The sequence below is a fragment of the Cryptomeria japonica genome, chromosome 8, assembly GCF_030272615.1.
Source record: "Cryptomeria japonica chromosome 8, Sugi_1.0, whole genome shotgun sequence".
Classification (NCBI taxonomy): Eukaryota; Viridiplantae; Streptophyta; class Pinopsida; order Cupressales; family Cupressaceae; genus Cryptomeria; species Cryptomeria japonica.
Window position 1 is genome coordinate 139,761,514 of NC_081412.1, and position 16,573 is coordinate 139,778,086.

Below are 16,573 nucleotides of genomic sequence, written 5' to 3' on the forward strand. Positions count from 1 at the left end.
GGGGTGTCAAAAATTAATTACTTGTGAAATTTAATGATTAAATTGCCTTTCTTTGATCAATAAAATCTCGATCATAGTGCCTTAAATTTGGCACAACTTAATCCTCCATCCATTATGCCACTGATTTGCCATTTGACATCAATGACAATAATCTAAGAAACAATTTATACTTTAATTGATAAGGTAAATTCCAAACATTTATGCATTTGCTAAGACAGCAAAAATCATTCACAGGTTTGAGAACTTTAGAACAGTTTGTTGAACAACTCCGCACAAGGTTGAGAATACCATAGTTCAAGCAATACCTAAAAATCGCCATCATTGTAATGTACCCAATAGAATTTAATAATAAATAATAATAATAATAAAATTAAAATACAAAAGAATAAAAATAAAATTTAAATAAAATTATAAAAGAATGTAATTAAATCTAATTAAATTTTAATTAAGTTAATGAATGGTCAAAAGACATGGAAGGAAAAGTTGTGACTCCCTCAAACATGAGATATAAAAGGGAGAAGAGAACGTCATTTGAGAAGGGGATAATATGGGAATGAAATGTGCAGTTCTGATTTAAATAAGAAGTGCAGATCTGATTGTGAAAGGTTGTGTCCCCTTCAAAGGGCAGAAATGATAAAGAGTTGCACTCTTTCAAAGGGTGCTTATGGTGAAAGGGTGTGTCACTTGCTGAAAGGGCATACATGATGAAGAGGTGTGACCTCTCCCTCACATTGAGAGATATAAAGGAAAGGAATCAAAAGCATTTAGAGAGAACACCATTGATCAGATAAGATCAGAACTGTTATTAAGTTACAGGCGGTAACATCCTTGTTCTTGGTGGTATGCATGGGGATGTGCTTAATATATGAAGTCTTATAATAGTAAAAAAATAAAATTAATAGTAAAAATGAAAATAATAATAATTTTAACTCAAAAAAAGAAGACCCCAATGAAATGCACACAGAAAATATTGAGAGGGGCGTGGGGGGGTTGATCAGTATTTTAAATTTTTAAAGACATGAAACCTCATAAAACATAGAGAGAGTAAACATCAAGACGCAAACACCAATTTTCTCATGGAAAACCCTTTCAGGTAAAAAACTTTGACACACAATAGCTTTCATTAACAAATGGGCACCAACCCAGATTACAAAAGTGAGCACCAACTCACTGAGAGCACCAACTCTCCTTGAAGCACCAACTTCAATAAGCTGAAGCACCTACTCCAGTCTTTTATATACTCAAAAATTATTGAAACTTTTAGAAAGGTCTTTGCATTTTACATTTAAAAATCTTGTCATATTCACATAAGCAGCTCCATTAAGTATCTCTCAAATATAAGCTCCTCACTCTGAAAGTAAAGCTAGACTCCTTCTCTGAATTGCACTCAGCACAATCATATCCTCCTTATTTTCACCAGTTCACAAGCTCAGGCATCCTTCACAGAGCACACACATCTTTTTCAAAACTTTCCACATACATATATGACCATGAACGGAAACATTACTTACACTTTTTGTTCTCATTCAAAAAAATATATCACGAACTAGAACCACCCATAAACTTTTCAGCCTGTCCTCATATGAAACACTCGGAAATTTATTAACAGAATTTTTTTTTTAATCAGCGAATAAAAACACAAACTAAGAATCAGTCAAAAAAAGGTAAGACAGAGGAATATCTCGTGCCACAAATGGTTAGCATCCTCAATTAGAATCCATGAAGTTTGCAACATATGAAGTCTCATAGCCACGTTCACCTTTTTTAGCAAATAAAGGTCGGTCATGACTCCTTTATGAAACAACATCCAGCATTGAATAGATACAATGATCTGATTTTCGTCAGAAATACCTAACTTAGAAAACTGTTACAAAGTAAACGCTATTCCCACTTATAGAGGGTGATGATGCATTGTAGGGTGGCCACGATAAACTCAACACAAAAAACCTTTTCTATTTTTGATCTGACATTTGTCAGTCATCTTGAACAAAACCATTGCCATAGCTGAAATCTTATTGAGTTTACCATTGAAAAAGCAGTTGGTGACATGGCAATCAGACTTGGCCAGAGAAGCTGACAAGAAGCAGGTGAAGTGGACACACAGCCAACTCAAACAAACAACCATGCAGCTCAAGCAAGTAAGCAACCAGCTCAAGTAGACAACCAAGTAGCTCAACCAAGCAACCAAGTAGCTCAACTTAGCAACCAAGTAAGTCAAACAAATAATTGCTAGACAACCTTGATCATCATCCTTTGCCATCAATGACAAAATATCCAACACCCTAAAAGACCATTTCGGAAAACAATATAAATCAAATGAAACTCCTTTTAAAATACTCGATTCACACATCCAAAAAATATAAAAATAAAATAATTATGGATGACCACAAAGGGCTGTAACAGTGACACCACAGGGTTGGCAAAGGCGGTTTTGATTGCACTTGGCCAAGGTAGTTTTGTTAAACTTACTTACAAAGACAATCTTATTGCATATCATGCAGAGTGAGATGGGATGGAATTATCCTGAAAATCCTCGTTGATAAAATCCTGCACACTCAACATGCACAGCATGAAAGATTGCAGTCGAAGCATTTAAATAGACAATTACTTTATACATTCAATTGCATCTTTAATCAATTCATTTACATGGGATTTCACCATTCATCAGTATGGATAAGTAACTATATTTTATACAATTTAAATGCATTATTAAACTTATTTTAAACATGATAAAATCTATTGATTTAAATTATAAATTTAGATCCCTGTTAATTCACAATTCACGCTTTAGCACAGATTCACTATTGTAAACAATCAATTCAATATAACTAATAAGATTAAGTGCAATAATTTTACATAACTAAAATCTGTGTTTCTCATGATGAATCGAGAATCAACTAATTTAGATATGATCACATTACACATTGTTAATATTGTCATACTTATGAATTTAGGGACACAATCATTATTACTATCTAGTAATTAGGTCAACGTTGTGCAACATACAGCAATGTTCACAAGCTGATGGAGTTTGACATATGCTGAAATACAATTGGGTTTTACATGGTCAAAGACCTGATTTTGTGTTATCCAATCCTATAACTGGTTTATCACTGTAAGTTTGTGAATATTTAGACAAGCCAAATTTCAACTACAATTATCATATTATGTCTATGTCTGTTTCTGAAAGTGTTCACTACTTTAAAAAGAAACAACGCCATGCTTTAGCAGCAGAAAATTTCTTTTGTTAATGACTGCTGCAATATCAGAATTATTTTTGCTTTGGGAATTTTCTTGATAACCCTATGTAGTTTTACTGCCTTCAGACATTTCTATTTTCTACTGTGCATTAGATGTCATTTGATCTAGACTGTAGAGCATGGTGAAGAAGTTTCCTTTCATAACAATAACTATCAGAGGTATCTGTTGCCTGTGTTGAATTTTGGATCAGAATTGAAATTGCAGAGATACAGAGCAATATTTGTGATATTACTGTTCTAATTCAAAAATTATATCAGAGTATATCTCCTGTTGCTGAAGATATCGATTATATACAGAGCAATATTTGTGATATTACTGTTCTAATTCAAAAATTATATCAGAGTATATCTCCTGTTGCTGAAGATATCGATTATGATAATCGATGTACCTGAGTATGCTAACTCCTCACTGATGAAGCAAGTGTGCACAACAATTTCTACACAGTCAATGTATATATGCACACCAGAATCTTGACAAGTATTATACGGGTATAAGCAGTATGACCTTCAACAAATAAATTGATTATTTATGTTTGCTCACAGTATAAATATCACAGTATGTATATATCGCATTCAGTATATATCAAAGTTCCCAGACTCGGACTCGGCTCGGACTCGGCAAGGCCGACTCGACTCGTGACTCGGCTATGACTCGGCAACGACTCGGCAATGACTCGGCAAAATTAAAAAACCCTTGAAATTAAGAGATTTTTAACAATTTAAAACTTGTTTCATGCACCCATTATTGAATAAAGCCCAATTATAATGTGTGCTAGCTTGTTATGCGATGAAAGGCATGCCGGTAGAGTATCTACTTGTTTGGGGCTTTTGTTTAGTATTTTGTTTGGCCAAATTGAAATTTTGGGAGCACCAACATGAGACATCATGAACATCTTCACTTGGAAACTGTAAGGAATGCTTGTGTATGGTAGCATTAAATAGTGTGCTTTTTGAACTTAGGTTTTACCTTGGGACTATAGTTGACCTTGGTCTTTCTTGGATCTCTTAGTTTTTAGGCTATATATATGTTGGATGGAAAGGGGAATTGTGAGGCTAGAAGGGTTTGAAAATATGCTCCTCAGAGACATGTCCCTTGCCAAAAGTAACCTTGTGCCCCATGGGGGGATTTTTTGGGATGTGGGGATAGGTAGGAAATGTCCCCAACTCACCCCCTTTTTTCAAAATTTTAAGAAACATCCCTGTTGTGAGGTACTCACACATCGCCCCATTGCAATTGAAGACCCCCACTTTTTGCTTTCTAGGGTTAGCTCTTTTAGTTTTGTTGTTGGTCGTTTTAGTGTCTTAGTCTTTCCATTGAAGGGATTGAGTTTCTCAAAGGTCATCAAATCAGGTGGATCTCCTCAAGGTGGAGTGAAGGAGGTTAGGTCAGTTGAGTGATTAGGGGTTAATTAGATCATTCCTAGGGTTTTTGTGTACTATCTGGTCACGCTTCAAGTTGCTAAATCAAACCTTGGTTGAATGCATAGTGTCCTCCTAGGTCCTGTCCCTTACATCAAGGTCAGAGTGAACTCGCCTTAAAAGTTTGAAATGTCATCCTGATCCTGAGATGGCCTGAAATTTGACTAAGTCTGGAAATTTGAAGGATCCTCCAAAAATTGGATTTTGCATTATAACTCATGGAGGTCCGAAACCACTCTCAAACATCTTGACAATATATATGGAATATAATTTAAAGTATAAGAAAGAGAAAAGACATAAGGAAATGTCACTTATACTTAAATGTTATATTCCATATATGAATCCTGACGGAGAGACTAACTTGTCAAACAAGTCAAAATATTGACCTGTCGTGGCCGAGTCTTGGAGCTTGGACTCGGCGAGTTTTGCCATAACTCGCCTGACTCGCGAGTCAAGCGAGTTATGGCAAAACTCGCCGAGTCCAAGTCCCGAGTCAGCAAAACTCGCCGAGTTGGCGCGACTCGCCAACTCGGCGAGTTTTGCTGACTCGGGACTTGGACTCGGCGAGTTTTACCATAACTCGCCGAGTCCAAGTCCCGAGTCAGCAAAACTCGCCGAGCTTGGCTCGACTCGCCAACTCGGCGAACTTGCCTGACTCGCGGTGAGTTTGGGAACTCTGGTATATATATATTGCAAGACGCGAGTCAGGCGAGTTATGGTCAAAACTCGCCGAGTCCAAGTCCCGAGTCAGCAAAACTCGCCGAGCTTGGCTCGACTCGCCAACTCGGCGAACTTGCCTGACTCGCGGCGAGTTTGGGAACTCTGGTATATATATATTGCAAGATACGAGTCAGGCGAGTTATGGTCAAAACTCGCCGAGTCCGAGTCCCGAGTCAGCAAAACTCGCCGAGCTTGGCTCGACTCGCCAACTCGGCGAACTTGCCTGACTCGCGGCGAGTTTGGGAACTCTGGTATATATATATTGCAAGATATATATTGCACACAGTAGTTAATATTCACACAACAATATATATTGCAGCCTTTTTCTTCAAACACACCTAGCAGACGGATCACGTATATCATAGCATGTAAGTGCAGAGATCTTCACGCACAGCTGTCTAGAATTTGCACAGATATATTTTTTGTGTATTGCTATTATCTATGCACCACTCTCTCTCACTTTCAGTAATCCCGATCAAGGGATATATAAATGCAAGTCACTGTCAATGAAATGACATTACTTTCAGTTAGGAAGGAACACGACCATAGACAGAAGGTTGCGATTCACTTAGCAACCCGATAAGAAAATTAACTTAATCGCGTAGAATTAATAATACTTAACAATCGGTTAAGATATGAAGAAAACGTATTTAGTAAGACAGCGATTAGGTAAACAAAGTGATAAAACATAATAGTTAGAAAAGATATGAAATCGCTGAAAGCAAGCATAAGAAATAATTAAAATGTTAATAGAGGTTGCGACAGCGGTCAGGAGAAAGATATCTCTTGTCGCTATAACATGAACACTCCCTCTTAGCTAGGGAGGTATTTCTCATATATACATGTCATGGAGTCTCTCAATCATGGCATCCACAATGGCTACTCCCATTTGTGGAGAAGAGTTCATCACGGAGTCACTCAACGTGATGTCCACCATGGCTACTCCCATGTGCACAAGTGCCCATCACGGAGTCACTTAATGTGATGTCGTCATGGAGTCACTCAACATGACGTCCACCATGGCTACTCCTAGAGGGTGGATAAACACAAGAAAGAGAATCATCATGGAGTCTCTCAACGTGATGTTGTCATGGAGTCACTCAACATGACATCCACTACGGCTACTCCCAGAGCGTGGAAAGAACCACATCTCCGTCTCAGAGATGGACAAGGTCTTTCACCTCAAACTTCTCCATCTCCATCTCAGAAAAAAATTGCATTAACAAGGGCTTTCACCTCAAATTTCTCCGTCTCAGAGAAAAGTGCATTAACAAGGGCTTTCACCTCAAATTTCTCCGTCTCAGAGAAAAGTGCATTAACAAGGGCTTTCACCTCAAATTTCTCCGTCTTAGAGAAAAGTGCATTAACAAGGGCTTTCACCTCAAATTTCTCTCTCAGAGAAAAATGCATTAACAAGGGCTTTCACCTTAAATTTTTCCGTCTTAGAGAAAAAAAATGCTATAATAACAGATAACACAAATTATTGATTCTAAGCCTCCCTCTCAGCAAGGACTTCAAGTACTAGTATCAACCTCCTGACCTTCTCATCCAAGGTTGCCTCTGTTGGTTTGTCAGACTCCCTCTGAATGTTAATTCTTCCTCTTTGAAGAAACTGATCGACTTTAGAATAAGAAACCTTCTGAATCAACTTTAGAGCTTGGCTCCTTCTAAGATGTCCCCATCGCAATTTCCGCAGTAGAAACAAGTTGTGTAGCTCCTAATTTGCAATCTCGAGCAAAGTGACCATACTTGTCACACCTGAAACACTGAATGTGAGAGAAATCCTTCTTCTTCTTCGGGTCTGGGGCAGAATTTGATTCTCCGTCTCTATTCCTTTTTCTTCTTTTGCCTCTTTCTCTAGAAGTATGTGTAGCAAGAACTTGATTTTCTACATCATGATGGTTTCGCCCAATTCCTTTTGCTGCCAACCTGGACTCTTCTTGAATACAATCAGCTCGAAAACGATCAAACTTGGGCAACTTAGATCTCCCACTGATGCTTTGGATGAAGGGCTCCCAAGATTGGGGAAGACCATTTAGTGCCAACATAACAAGATCTCTGTCTGCAATTATGTCCCCAATAACTCTCAACTGATCTCTCAAATCAGCAATCTTCATAAAGAATGAGATGACTGAATCCTCTATATCCATTTTTACATGGTGAAGTTGTTGTCTCAAAGCAAGGGCTCTGCTGGTGTTGTTGATCTCATACATGCCTTTTAGAGTATCAAACATTTCTTTAGCTGACTTCGATTTGGAGATGATCGGTACTAGGTGATTCATCAAAAAGTCTATCAAGATCTTCCTCGCTTTCGTGCCATTTTTCTTCCATTGTGTTTTCTCAGTCTCATCGGAAGGCTCAGGCACTTCTTTTTCCACGAACTCGAGAATATCATTTTCTTCTAATGCAATTAGAACTCTAAACTTCCAAGAGGTGAATTAGAGGCACCATCAAGTCTATCTTCAACCTTGAGTCCATTCACCATTTTCGAGACTTGGATAAAACTCCCTTAGATGAGAAGAGGAGATGAATTCTCTGTTGTTTAAACAAATCTGATCACGATCTTGGTTAAACCCGCTTTGATACCATGTTGAATTTTGGATCAGAATTGAAATTGCAGAGATACAGAGCAATATTTGTGATATTACTGTTCTAATTCAAAAATTATATCAGAGTATATCTCCTGTTGCTGAAGATATCGATTATGATAATCGATATACCTGAGTATGTTAACTCCTCACTGATGAAGCAAGTGTGCACAACAATATCTACACAGTCAATGTATATATATACACCAGAATCTTGACAAGTATTATACGGGTATAAGCAGTATGACCTTCAACAAATAAATTGATTATTTATGTTTGCTCACAGTATAAATATCGCAGTATGTATATATCGCATTCAGTATATATATATTGCAAGATATATATCGCACACAGTAGTTAATATTCACACAGCAATATATATTGCAGCCTTTTTCTTCAAACACACCTAGCAGATGGATCACGTATAGCACAGCTTGTAAGTGTAGAGATCTTCATGCACAGCTGTCTAGAATTTGGACAGATATATTTTGTGTGTATCGCTATTATCTATGCACCACTCTCTCTCTTTCAGTAATCCCGATCAAGGGATATATAAATATAAGTCACTGTCAATGAAATGGCATGACTTTCAGTTAGGAAGGAACATGACCATAGACAGAAGGTTGTGATTCACTTAGCAACCCGATAAGAAAATTAAGTTAATAGCATAGAATTAATAATACTTAACAATCGGTTATGATATGAAGAAAACGTATTTAGTAAGACAGCGATTAGGTAAACAAAGTGATAAAACATAATAGTTAGAAAATATATGAAATCGCTGACAGCAATCATAAGAAATAATTAAAATGTTAATAGAGGTTGCAACAACGGTCAGGAGAAAGATATCTCTTGTCGCTAGAACATCAACAATCTGAAGTGTAGGGGAAGCATAGGTTTCCTGTTAATTGGCCAAGTCTATTGTTAAAGCTAATCATAAAGCCTGGCTAGTTTTTAGGTTTTAACATTTTGTTGATTTGGGAACCAACAGTATCAATGATTATTATTTATGGTTCTTTGCATAGTTGGACTACTTGCGACTCGGCTCGACTCGCCAAGCCCTTGGGAAAAAAACTCGGGAAAAACTCTGCGAAAAACTCGGCAACTTAAAAACACGCTTAAATTTAATAAAAAATGCATTTTTTTTGCAAAATTTAATGAGAAGATGCATCCAATGAGTCAATAAATGATAACACAAAAGAAACAAGCTGATTCATGATATATTTAAATGCAAAATGTCTACAAAATCGCATCCTCATGAGGAATGCTGATGGCTAGAAGCTTGAAAGCAATATAGTAAATAGTTTTTGTAAAACCAAAAGTAAATACATCATTGCAAATTACAATTACAACTTTCTCTTCCCAGCTCTAGCAAAAAGTCGGGAAGAGGTAGAACTAGAGGGTCTAGTCCTAGAAGTCTGCAGTGGGCGTGACTGTGCCTCCTCGCTCGGTATGGTTGGCTCATCCTCCAGTACATCATTACAAATTACAATTACAACTTTCTCTTCCCAGCTCTAGCAAAAAGTCGGGAAGAGGTAGAACTAGAGGGTCTGGTCCTAGAAGTCTGCAGTGGGCGTGACTGTGCCTCCTCGCTCGGTATGGTTGGCTCATCCTCCATCCTGGATGAAGCTTTGTCTCCACCTGCTTCTGGCACTGGCAATGAATCCTCATCCTCCTTAATGTCATCCAGTGTGAAACCAAATCCACCCCCCTCCTTCGTAGCCTACCTCTCCAAATCATTGATGTCATCCTCTATAAACAATGGAGGCTGCCCTTGTGATATCTAGTCAATGTAAGGATCTATATCATCCAAATCAATTGGACCAGGTAGTGCTTCCTCTACCTTCCTTATGCGCAACTGAAGATTATATTGCACAAAGACAAGGTCATTGAGGCGTTTTTGAGCTAACTTGCTCCTCTTCTTCATGTTGATGGCCTCAAACAAGCTCCAATTGTGCTCACAACTAGATGAACTACAAGGTTGACATAAGATTTTGAGGGCAATTTTTTTGAGATTTGGGGTATGTCCACCCAAACTTTTCCACCAAGCATCTGCAAATTAAAATTAGGTTGAGGATAGCACCCCTCATCGAGGTTTGAGGGTGAGAAAGAGAGGGATAGAGAAAGAAACTGACCTGAAAAAACAAAAGTTAGATAATTTTTTGACATGTTTGGGCCTCTTTTTTTAGTGTTGCCGAGTTTTTTATAGAAACTCGTCAAGTTTTTGTGAAAAACTCGCCAAAAACTCGGCGAGTTTTTAACTACTCGCCGAAAACTCGGCGAGTAGTCCAACTATGGTTCTTTGCATGATTGTATGCTTGAAGCTACGTGTTTCTTCTTTCCAATCTTTCACTCCATGAGAGCATAATGAATTTATTAAATGCAACCAGTGTTGAGAATTCTTGGAGACAAATAGTTGAGCTGGAAATAATTGTAAAAGTATAATGTCTGAGTTGTTTCTTAATTGGTTGTGATACCTGTGATAAACAAATTTTGAAAATACAGTATCATAATTTTCAGCAAACTCCTGACAATGCGTGACTTCAAAAATAGTACTGCCCCATTTTACGTCTACGAATCATTATTGAATTTTCTTTTACCTAGATTAGGGTGGAGATTGACAATCAAGAGCAAAGTATCACTGGTTGAAAAGAACTATGACGGTCTACTGGAAATTCAAGCAAATTTGGAGAATATGGATGGATGGAAGCGGATTGATGTATGTAAGAAGTGAATTTAGCCTGCACTATCATGGACAATAATTTTTGAATCACAATATTTAAGGTAAAACTAGGAAAAGGAAATGATCGAGAAATGTTCTGAAGTAAAATGATGGTCCCAAGGGAAAATGCAAAATGGTCAGGGAAAAATGGAAATATGGAAAGGCATGTAAAGAATCCAATTGAATGAAATTTAAGGAAATTTCGTAGCTACTTATGAAATGACATATTTATTGCAGTGATAACATCATAACACATAAAAGAAGGAACTCAACCTCTTACAATAATCACTCAGTCACTGTAGCTTCCCAGTTGCAATTCAAACAAGGCAAGTATTTCCAAACTTGAAGAATGTTAATCAAACAAAATATTAATGCAATCTGCTTTAATAGGTGGTCCTAGTCTTCCAAGGACCAGCAGAGACCCAGTATCCATTAGGACTTGATAAGCATGATTGATATGCATAACCATTTAGCTATATCCATTTTCTATAAATACTAAAATTTTGGATCTGCACTTATTTTATTTTGTCTGTCATTGGTACCACAATAAGATTTAAGAATTTTTCCTCCTACTTACACTACAGATTATCAGAAATAACAATGGTTTCAAATAACATCAAGAAATTTCTGGCTGGCTTATTGGTGATTTGCCTACCCATTCCAACTAATACACTTTTAAAGACATTTGTTATCTTTTTTTGTTACTATTTTAGATTTTTTAGCCAGATGTACAGCTTACATTCTTGCAAGATCCTAATTACCTTGTTGTATTGGATATGTTATCAATTCTTTATCTGCAATGATGCAGGAATCTTCTGAATGATATTAAGTGCAGAGTAAATCTACAGTGTTCATGAACCTTTTTTTGATTCTGTTTAGCCATGCTACTTTCCACTTGTTATGATATTTTACATTTGTAATATTTTCTAATTTCAAATTTCTTTGCAGGCACAGCATTATCGAGAGATCTTCTTTATGGAGGGATGCATATTATATGCAAAGACATGAATTCCTTAATCATTCGAAGGATGACACTCTATCAGAAACATCCCCGAAGGACTGGGTGAGACAACTTATGAGTGAGCAGCACAAATCTGCACTTGTTCATGGTTCAGGTCAAGTTTGCTGTTGGAAAGGTCATTCTACTGGGTATGCTTTTTGCAGATCTCCATTCTGTCATGGTCTCATCTACCCTATTTTTAATGTTTTTGTGGACAACCCCTCTAAGAAAGGCTGTATTGCTGATGGAAGTATGTTGTCAAGATAATTAATTCTTCTTGTCCTTATTCAAAATCAGACATATTACACAGCTGAATTCAGTCATGCCTCAGGATCCCATACTTAAGTCATAGCCTCAGTATTAGATCTCTGTTGACAGCTATCATATGTGTGGCTGAGTGCTGACCCTCCCTATATTTTGAATCCAGGTTTTCTGGTGCCACACATTCCATTATCTCCAGGTGACCTCAGGAAAAGGATAGATGTAGCAGGTGTATAAACCACCTTAGCTGGGGTTTTTGAGAAGGAGGATACTTTCTATCTTCTGGGTAAAAAATCTACAGCCCAGGTCCCTGCAAGCAGATCATAGGAAACAAAAAAGTACCAGAGATGTGTAGAACAAAATCCTCTAGGCAAAAATAGCCTCATCAAATTTCCTGTAAAATATGAACTCTTTTTTCACCTCAAAGGTTTTTGAAATTCTCTTGTTTAAATTTCTGAATCTATGATAAATCTTCTCATTGTTTCAAATTATTTCATAGACCTAGGTTCAGATGCCCCTACTACCTTGCAAACAAATTAACAACATAAACTGCTAGAATATATGCAAGTTTCTGCCATGGAGGGGTCACCATAGGCACATGTTTATATGGAAACCTCATGGCTTATTTTACGTGCTCTTTTTATTTTATCATTCTGCTGCTGTACCAGGATTGCAATGTAATAGGTTTTGCAATAATAAAACAGGTGGAAAGTTCCAATAATATGACTTTTGTTGAAGCCTTTGAGTCATTTGCTTGAACATGTTTAATTAAGTGACTCCCCTGTAGTTTCTTTTAACAAGATAGCCCTCAAATGAAATACCCTGTCATTGCAAAAGCTCTTGGAAAATTTACAGAACATCTTAGAGAACACTTGGATGCACAGATATAGGAAATGCTTTAGATGTTTGACACCAGAAGATGGAAAGCCTCTCTTTTGGGACTGCAAGTTAGGTTGAATGTTCCTCGAGAAAAAAAGAAAACGAATCATTTGTTTTAATGACATTGAATACAATGAATGGATGATGTCTCTTTCATTTGACTCTCTAGAATTTGTCAATAATTTAATACTAATGTTGATTTATATGGATCTTCTACACAGGTCATTTATGTAAACTCATTAAAACAATTCTGTATTACTATTTTTTAGCATTATGTTATAGCTTGCATCTCTACAGATTGTAATTCTGAAATGGTCCAAATTAATCAAGACAAATGTTTTCCTTATTTGTTTTCTCTATATTTTCATGCCATATGTGAAATTTCTTTGCGTTGTATTGATCCAGAGTTTGACATCTTACTCAGCTTTGTTATTATATTTTCTTAATCAATGATATCTGTCTTTTTCAAATACTGTTATTGAAAACATAAAACTGCAGGGTGAACAAGTGCAGAATGAGAATGGAATCAATTTTAACGGGTGTTGGTGATCAGGTATTGTGTTCACCTAGACACTTATTCTTTTCCTTTTATCTTCAGTTCCTTATTATTTTAGTTCTTGGAATGCTCTTTAGATCGATACTTGATATTGGAAAGCTATCCCTCATGGATGGTGGTGGTCAATCTTTTTAGATTTTAACTTTACTTTAAAATCTTTAATAAAATGAAGAATATAAATTTTAATCTTGATGTACGCAATGACATGATGCTCTTCAAGTTGGGATCATTCAGTTTCAATGGACACAAGGTGGTTCTATACACTTATCCTTGACTTGCAAATGATATTGTTTGTCACTGACAGCTATAGATACTGTCTAGATTAAGCTTGCTTAGGACCTAGTGTCAATAAATTATGCTTTCACTCACAAGGGATTGAAAAATATATTAATTTTACATGTGCATATTGTATACTGTATATAACTTAAATTTAGGCATACTCTAACTTCTGATTGAGCAAGTTAGAATGTATTATCTCATCCTTTACTAAACTTTTTCTTGTCACTCTTGTTTACCACACTTCTTTTCTTATTTACGTTATTCTATTTTCTTATACTTCTATTTACATTTCAAAGAGTCATTTTCATAGCAAAAGCCTTCATTAACTAACTAAGCTGTAAACATAATAAATGTTTTAGATTTTTCTCCTTGATAAATACAAATAGAACATGTGTAGGCATACTCTCCCTCAAAGCTGCAAGTCACAACTCTTAATCATTAGAAAATGCAGCTTGCTGGGTAACTGCAACGAACTTCCAAAACACTTCCATCAATGTGCATAGGTGCATCAAACATGTTTCAATCAATTTTGAAGTCATATCATTCAATGGGACTGCATAAGATTGCCGCTACTTAAAATGATCTGACATGACAAGTAACATAACTTCTTCAATCTTTCGGATACAGCAAGAATCAGCAGTATGAAGACATTTTTCCAACAATCTCCTTCTTAGACAAATTCTTTGACACTCCTTTGACACTCCTTTGACATCAATGACAACTTTTGTTCAACACTCTTTGCATGGAAAGGTGTCTCAATATGTTGGTTGTCCACTGTCTTGTATCCTTGCTTGAAGAAAGTGATGAGGCAGAGAAGCTGACAGTGTGTCATGTCCCACAAGACAGATACAAGTTATCGATGCTAGTCAAAGTTTATTGATATACTCATACATCACTACCACTGTTTTCTGCCCCATCTGTAATTAATTCTTAATCTCAGCAATCCTGTCCTTAAACATCCCTAATATTGGAGACCTGCACAAATCTTAAGCATTGTTTGTTCTTGATAGTAAGATTAGACTCCAAGGCTTGGAGTTCCTTGCACTTGATTTTCTTCCTGAAGCCAGCACTAAAAGATTTATGCAGAGAGACAGCATTATCAACCATGCATTCCATTTTCCCCTATCAAGAATTTAACCAAATTCATGATCTTCTAGCCTTCACCTCTGAAAAAGTTTAGTTTAGAACTTAGTCAGGGATGGTGAGAAAGGCACATGAGGACTCTATTGTAAAATCGAGTACCATTAAAACTGCTCTGAAACATGGAGGAATGTATATACCAAACTGATGGGTGCTGATGTGTAAACATTATAGCCTAGTTGCTGTCTCTTGGGGATGTTATTCACTTCATCTTGTGGAGCCTTGACCTGGAGGTGGAGCATTGATGGGTTTTGCATGGGGAAACTCAAGAAAAAACCATGTTTCGATGGGCCATACAGTTCCAGGCATGTTGTTTCAGCAACACATCACAAGCAGACCTGTAGGTGGTTGTTTAGTGCAGCAAACTGAATGTTTTCAATCCTTCAATTAGTTTTGGTATGAGTTGGAGCTAATATTCGAGGTGCTGGTACAGGTTGAGGTTGTCTAGAGTGTTGTTGATAAATTTGGAAATTAGCTGGGTGAGCTTACTTCCTTTCCTACCTGATATAGAGTGTTCCCTATCCTTTATTGGTCTATAGCTGTCCATTCCTGCATTTGCAGGGGTCTATTCAATGCTGGGTGTGTTCAAAAACTTATTGCAGACTTGTAACTCACTATTTGCTGCATATTGGAGACTTTGGGAGGTACACCTTGAAATTCATAGCATCAACTGAATTTAACATATCAGAACTTTTTGGCAAAAAAAACACTTAAACAAAGTAAAAAAATTTGACTTCAATGCTAAATTCCTCCCTGGTTCCTTGAAATTCTCCAAAATTTTGCTTGCGCTCTTCTTGGGTTCACATGGCTGATCCCACAGGCTATGGGCAGGACCCTATCCGAACCCAGAGGGAACTAGACCAGGACCTAGGGGGTCCCCCTGCAGAACCCGATAACTTAGTTGCAATGTTGAGTGGAATTTCAAAGGGGTCATACAATGTTGGGAAAAAATACAAGGTTGCTTTGCATTGTAGGGCGGAAATGCAAGATTGTTTCGCACAATTGTTGAGCAGGGATTCTAGGTTGTGCAATATTTTCAGGCAGAATTTCAAGCTTGTTCAACAATTCAAGCAAAATTTGACATCATACTTGCAATTTCAAGCGAAAATTCACTCAGGTTTTACATTTTGAACGGAATTGCAAAGTTGCCTTACAATATTTTCAATTGGAAGTTGGATGTAGCCTTAAAATTCGAGATGGAAATGCAAGGTGTGCTTACAATTTGTATCGGCATTTCACCCTTTCTTGCAAACTTCATCCATTCACACCCACATTTCTACACTATCACAATTTCAAGTCTTAAGTTGTAACGTTTCCAAATTGCAATTTCATTATTTTCATCCTTGGTGTTCACTTCTACACAACACTTGATTTCGCAAGACTCACTCCTAGACTTGACAAAACGAAACCCTTCATTCTAAGGCCAGAGACTATAATTATCACCAAGCTAAGCAAAACTAAGCTAATAAGCAAAAAGAGGGGTCCCCATTTGCAATGGGGTGCGTGTGTTTTTAACACAAGAAGTTGCACAAAACAATGAAGAGGAGAGGATTGAGAATAAAAGTGAAGTAAAAAACCAAATATCACCCCAGTGCGGGAGAGCCTTTTTTAAATAGTGCTTGTCAAACAGGCACCGCGTTTACTTCTACTAAATACACAATACTATTGTTCCCTGTTTGCGAACTTTAAATGTTAAATATCCTAGATAATGATGGGGCTAAGCATTAGGTTTATTGCTTGAGCAAAGAC

At 37.0% G+C, this 16,573-nt stretch overlaps 1 protein-coding gene across 2 annotated transcripts in view; it reads left to right on the forward strand.

Moving 5' to 3' along the window:
- LOC131032298 (F-box/WD-40 repeat-containing protein At3g52030) overlaps window positions 1–16,573 on the forward strand; it is a 209,683-nt gene that overhangs the window by 10,034 nt on the left and 183,076 nt on the right. For both annotated transcript variants that reach the window (XM_057963231.2, XM_057963232.2), the window contains exons 2-3: window positions 11,658–11,858; window positions 13,348–13,402. In XM_057963231.2, the coding sequence (XP_057819214.1) occupies window positions 11,658–11,858; window positions 13,348–13,402 (256 nt within the window). The remainder of the gene's footprint in view (window positions 1–11,657; window positions 11,859–13,347; window positions 13,403–16,573) is intronic.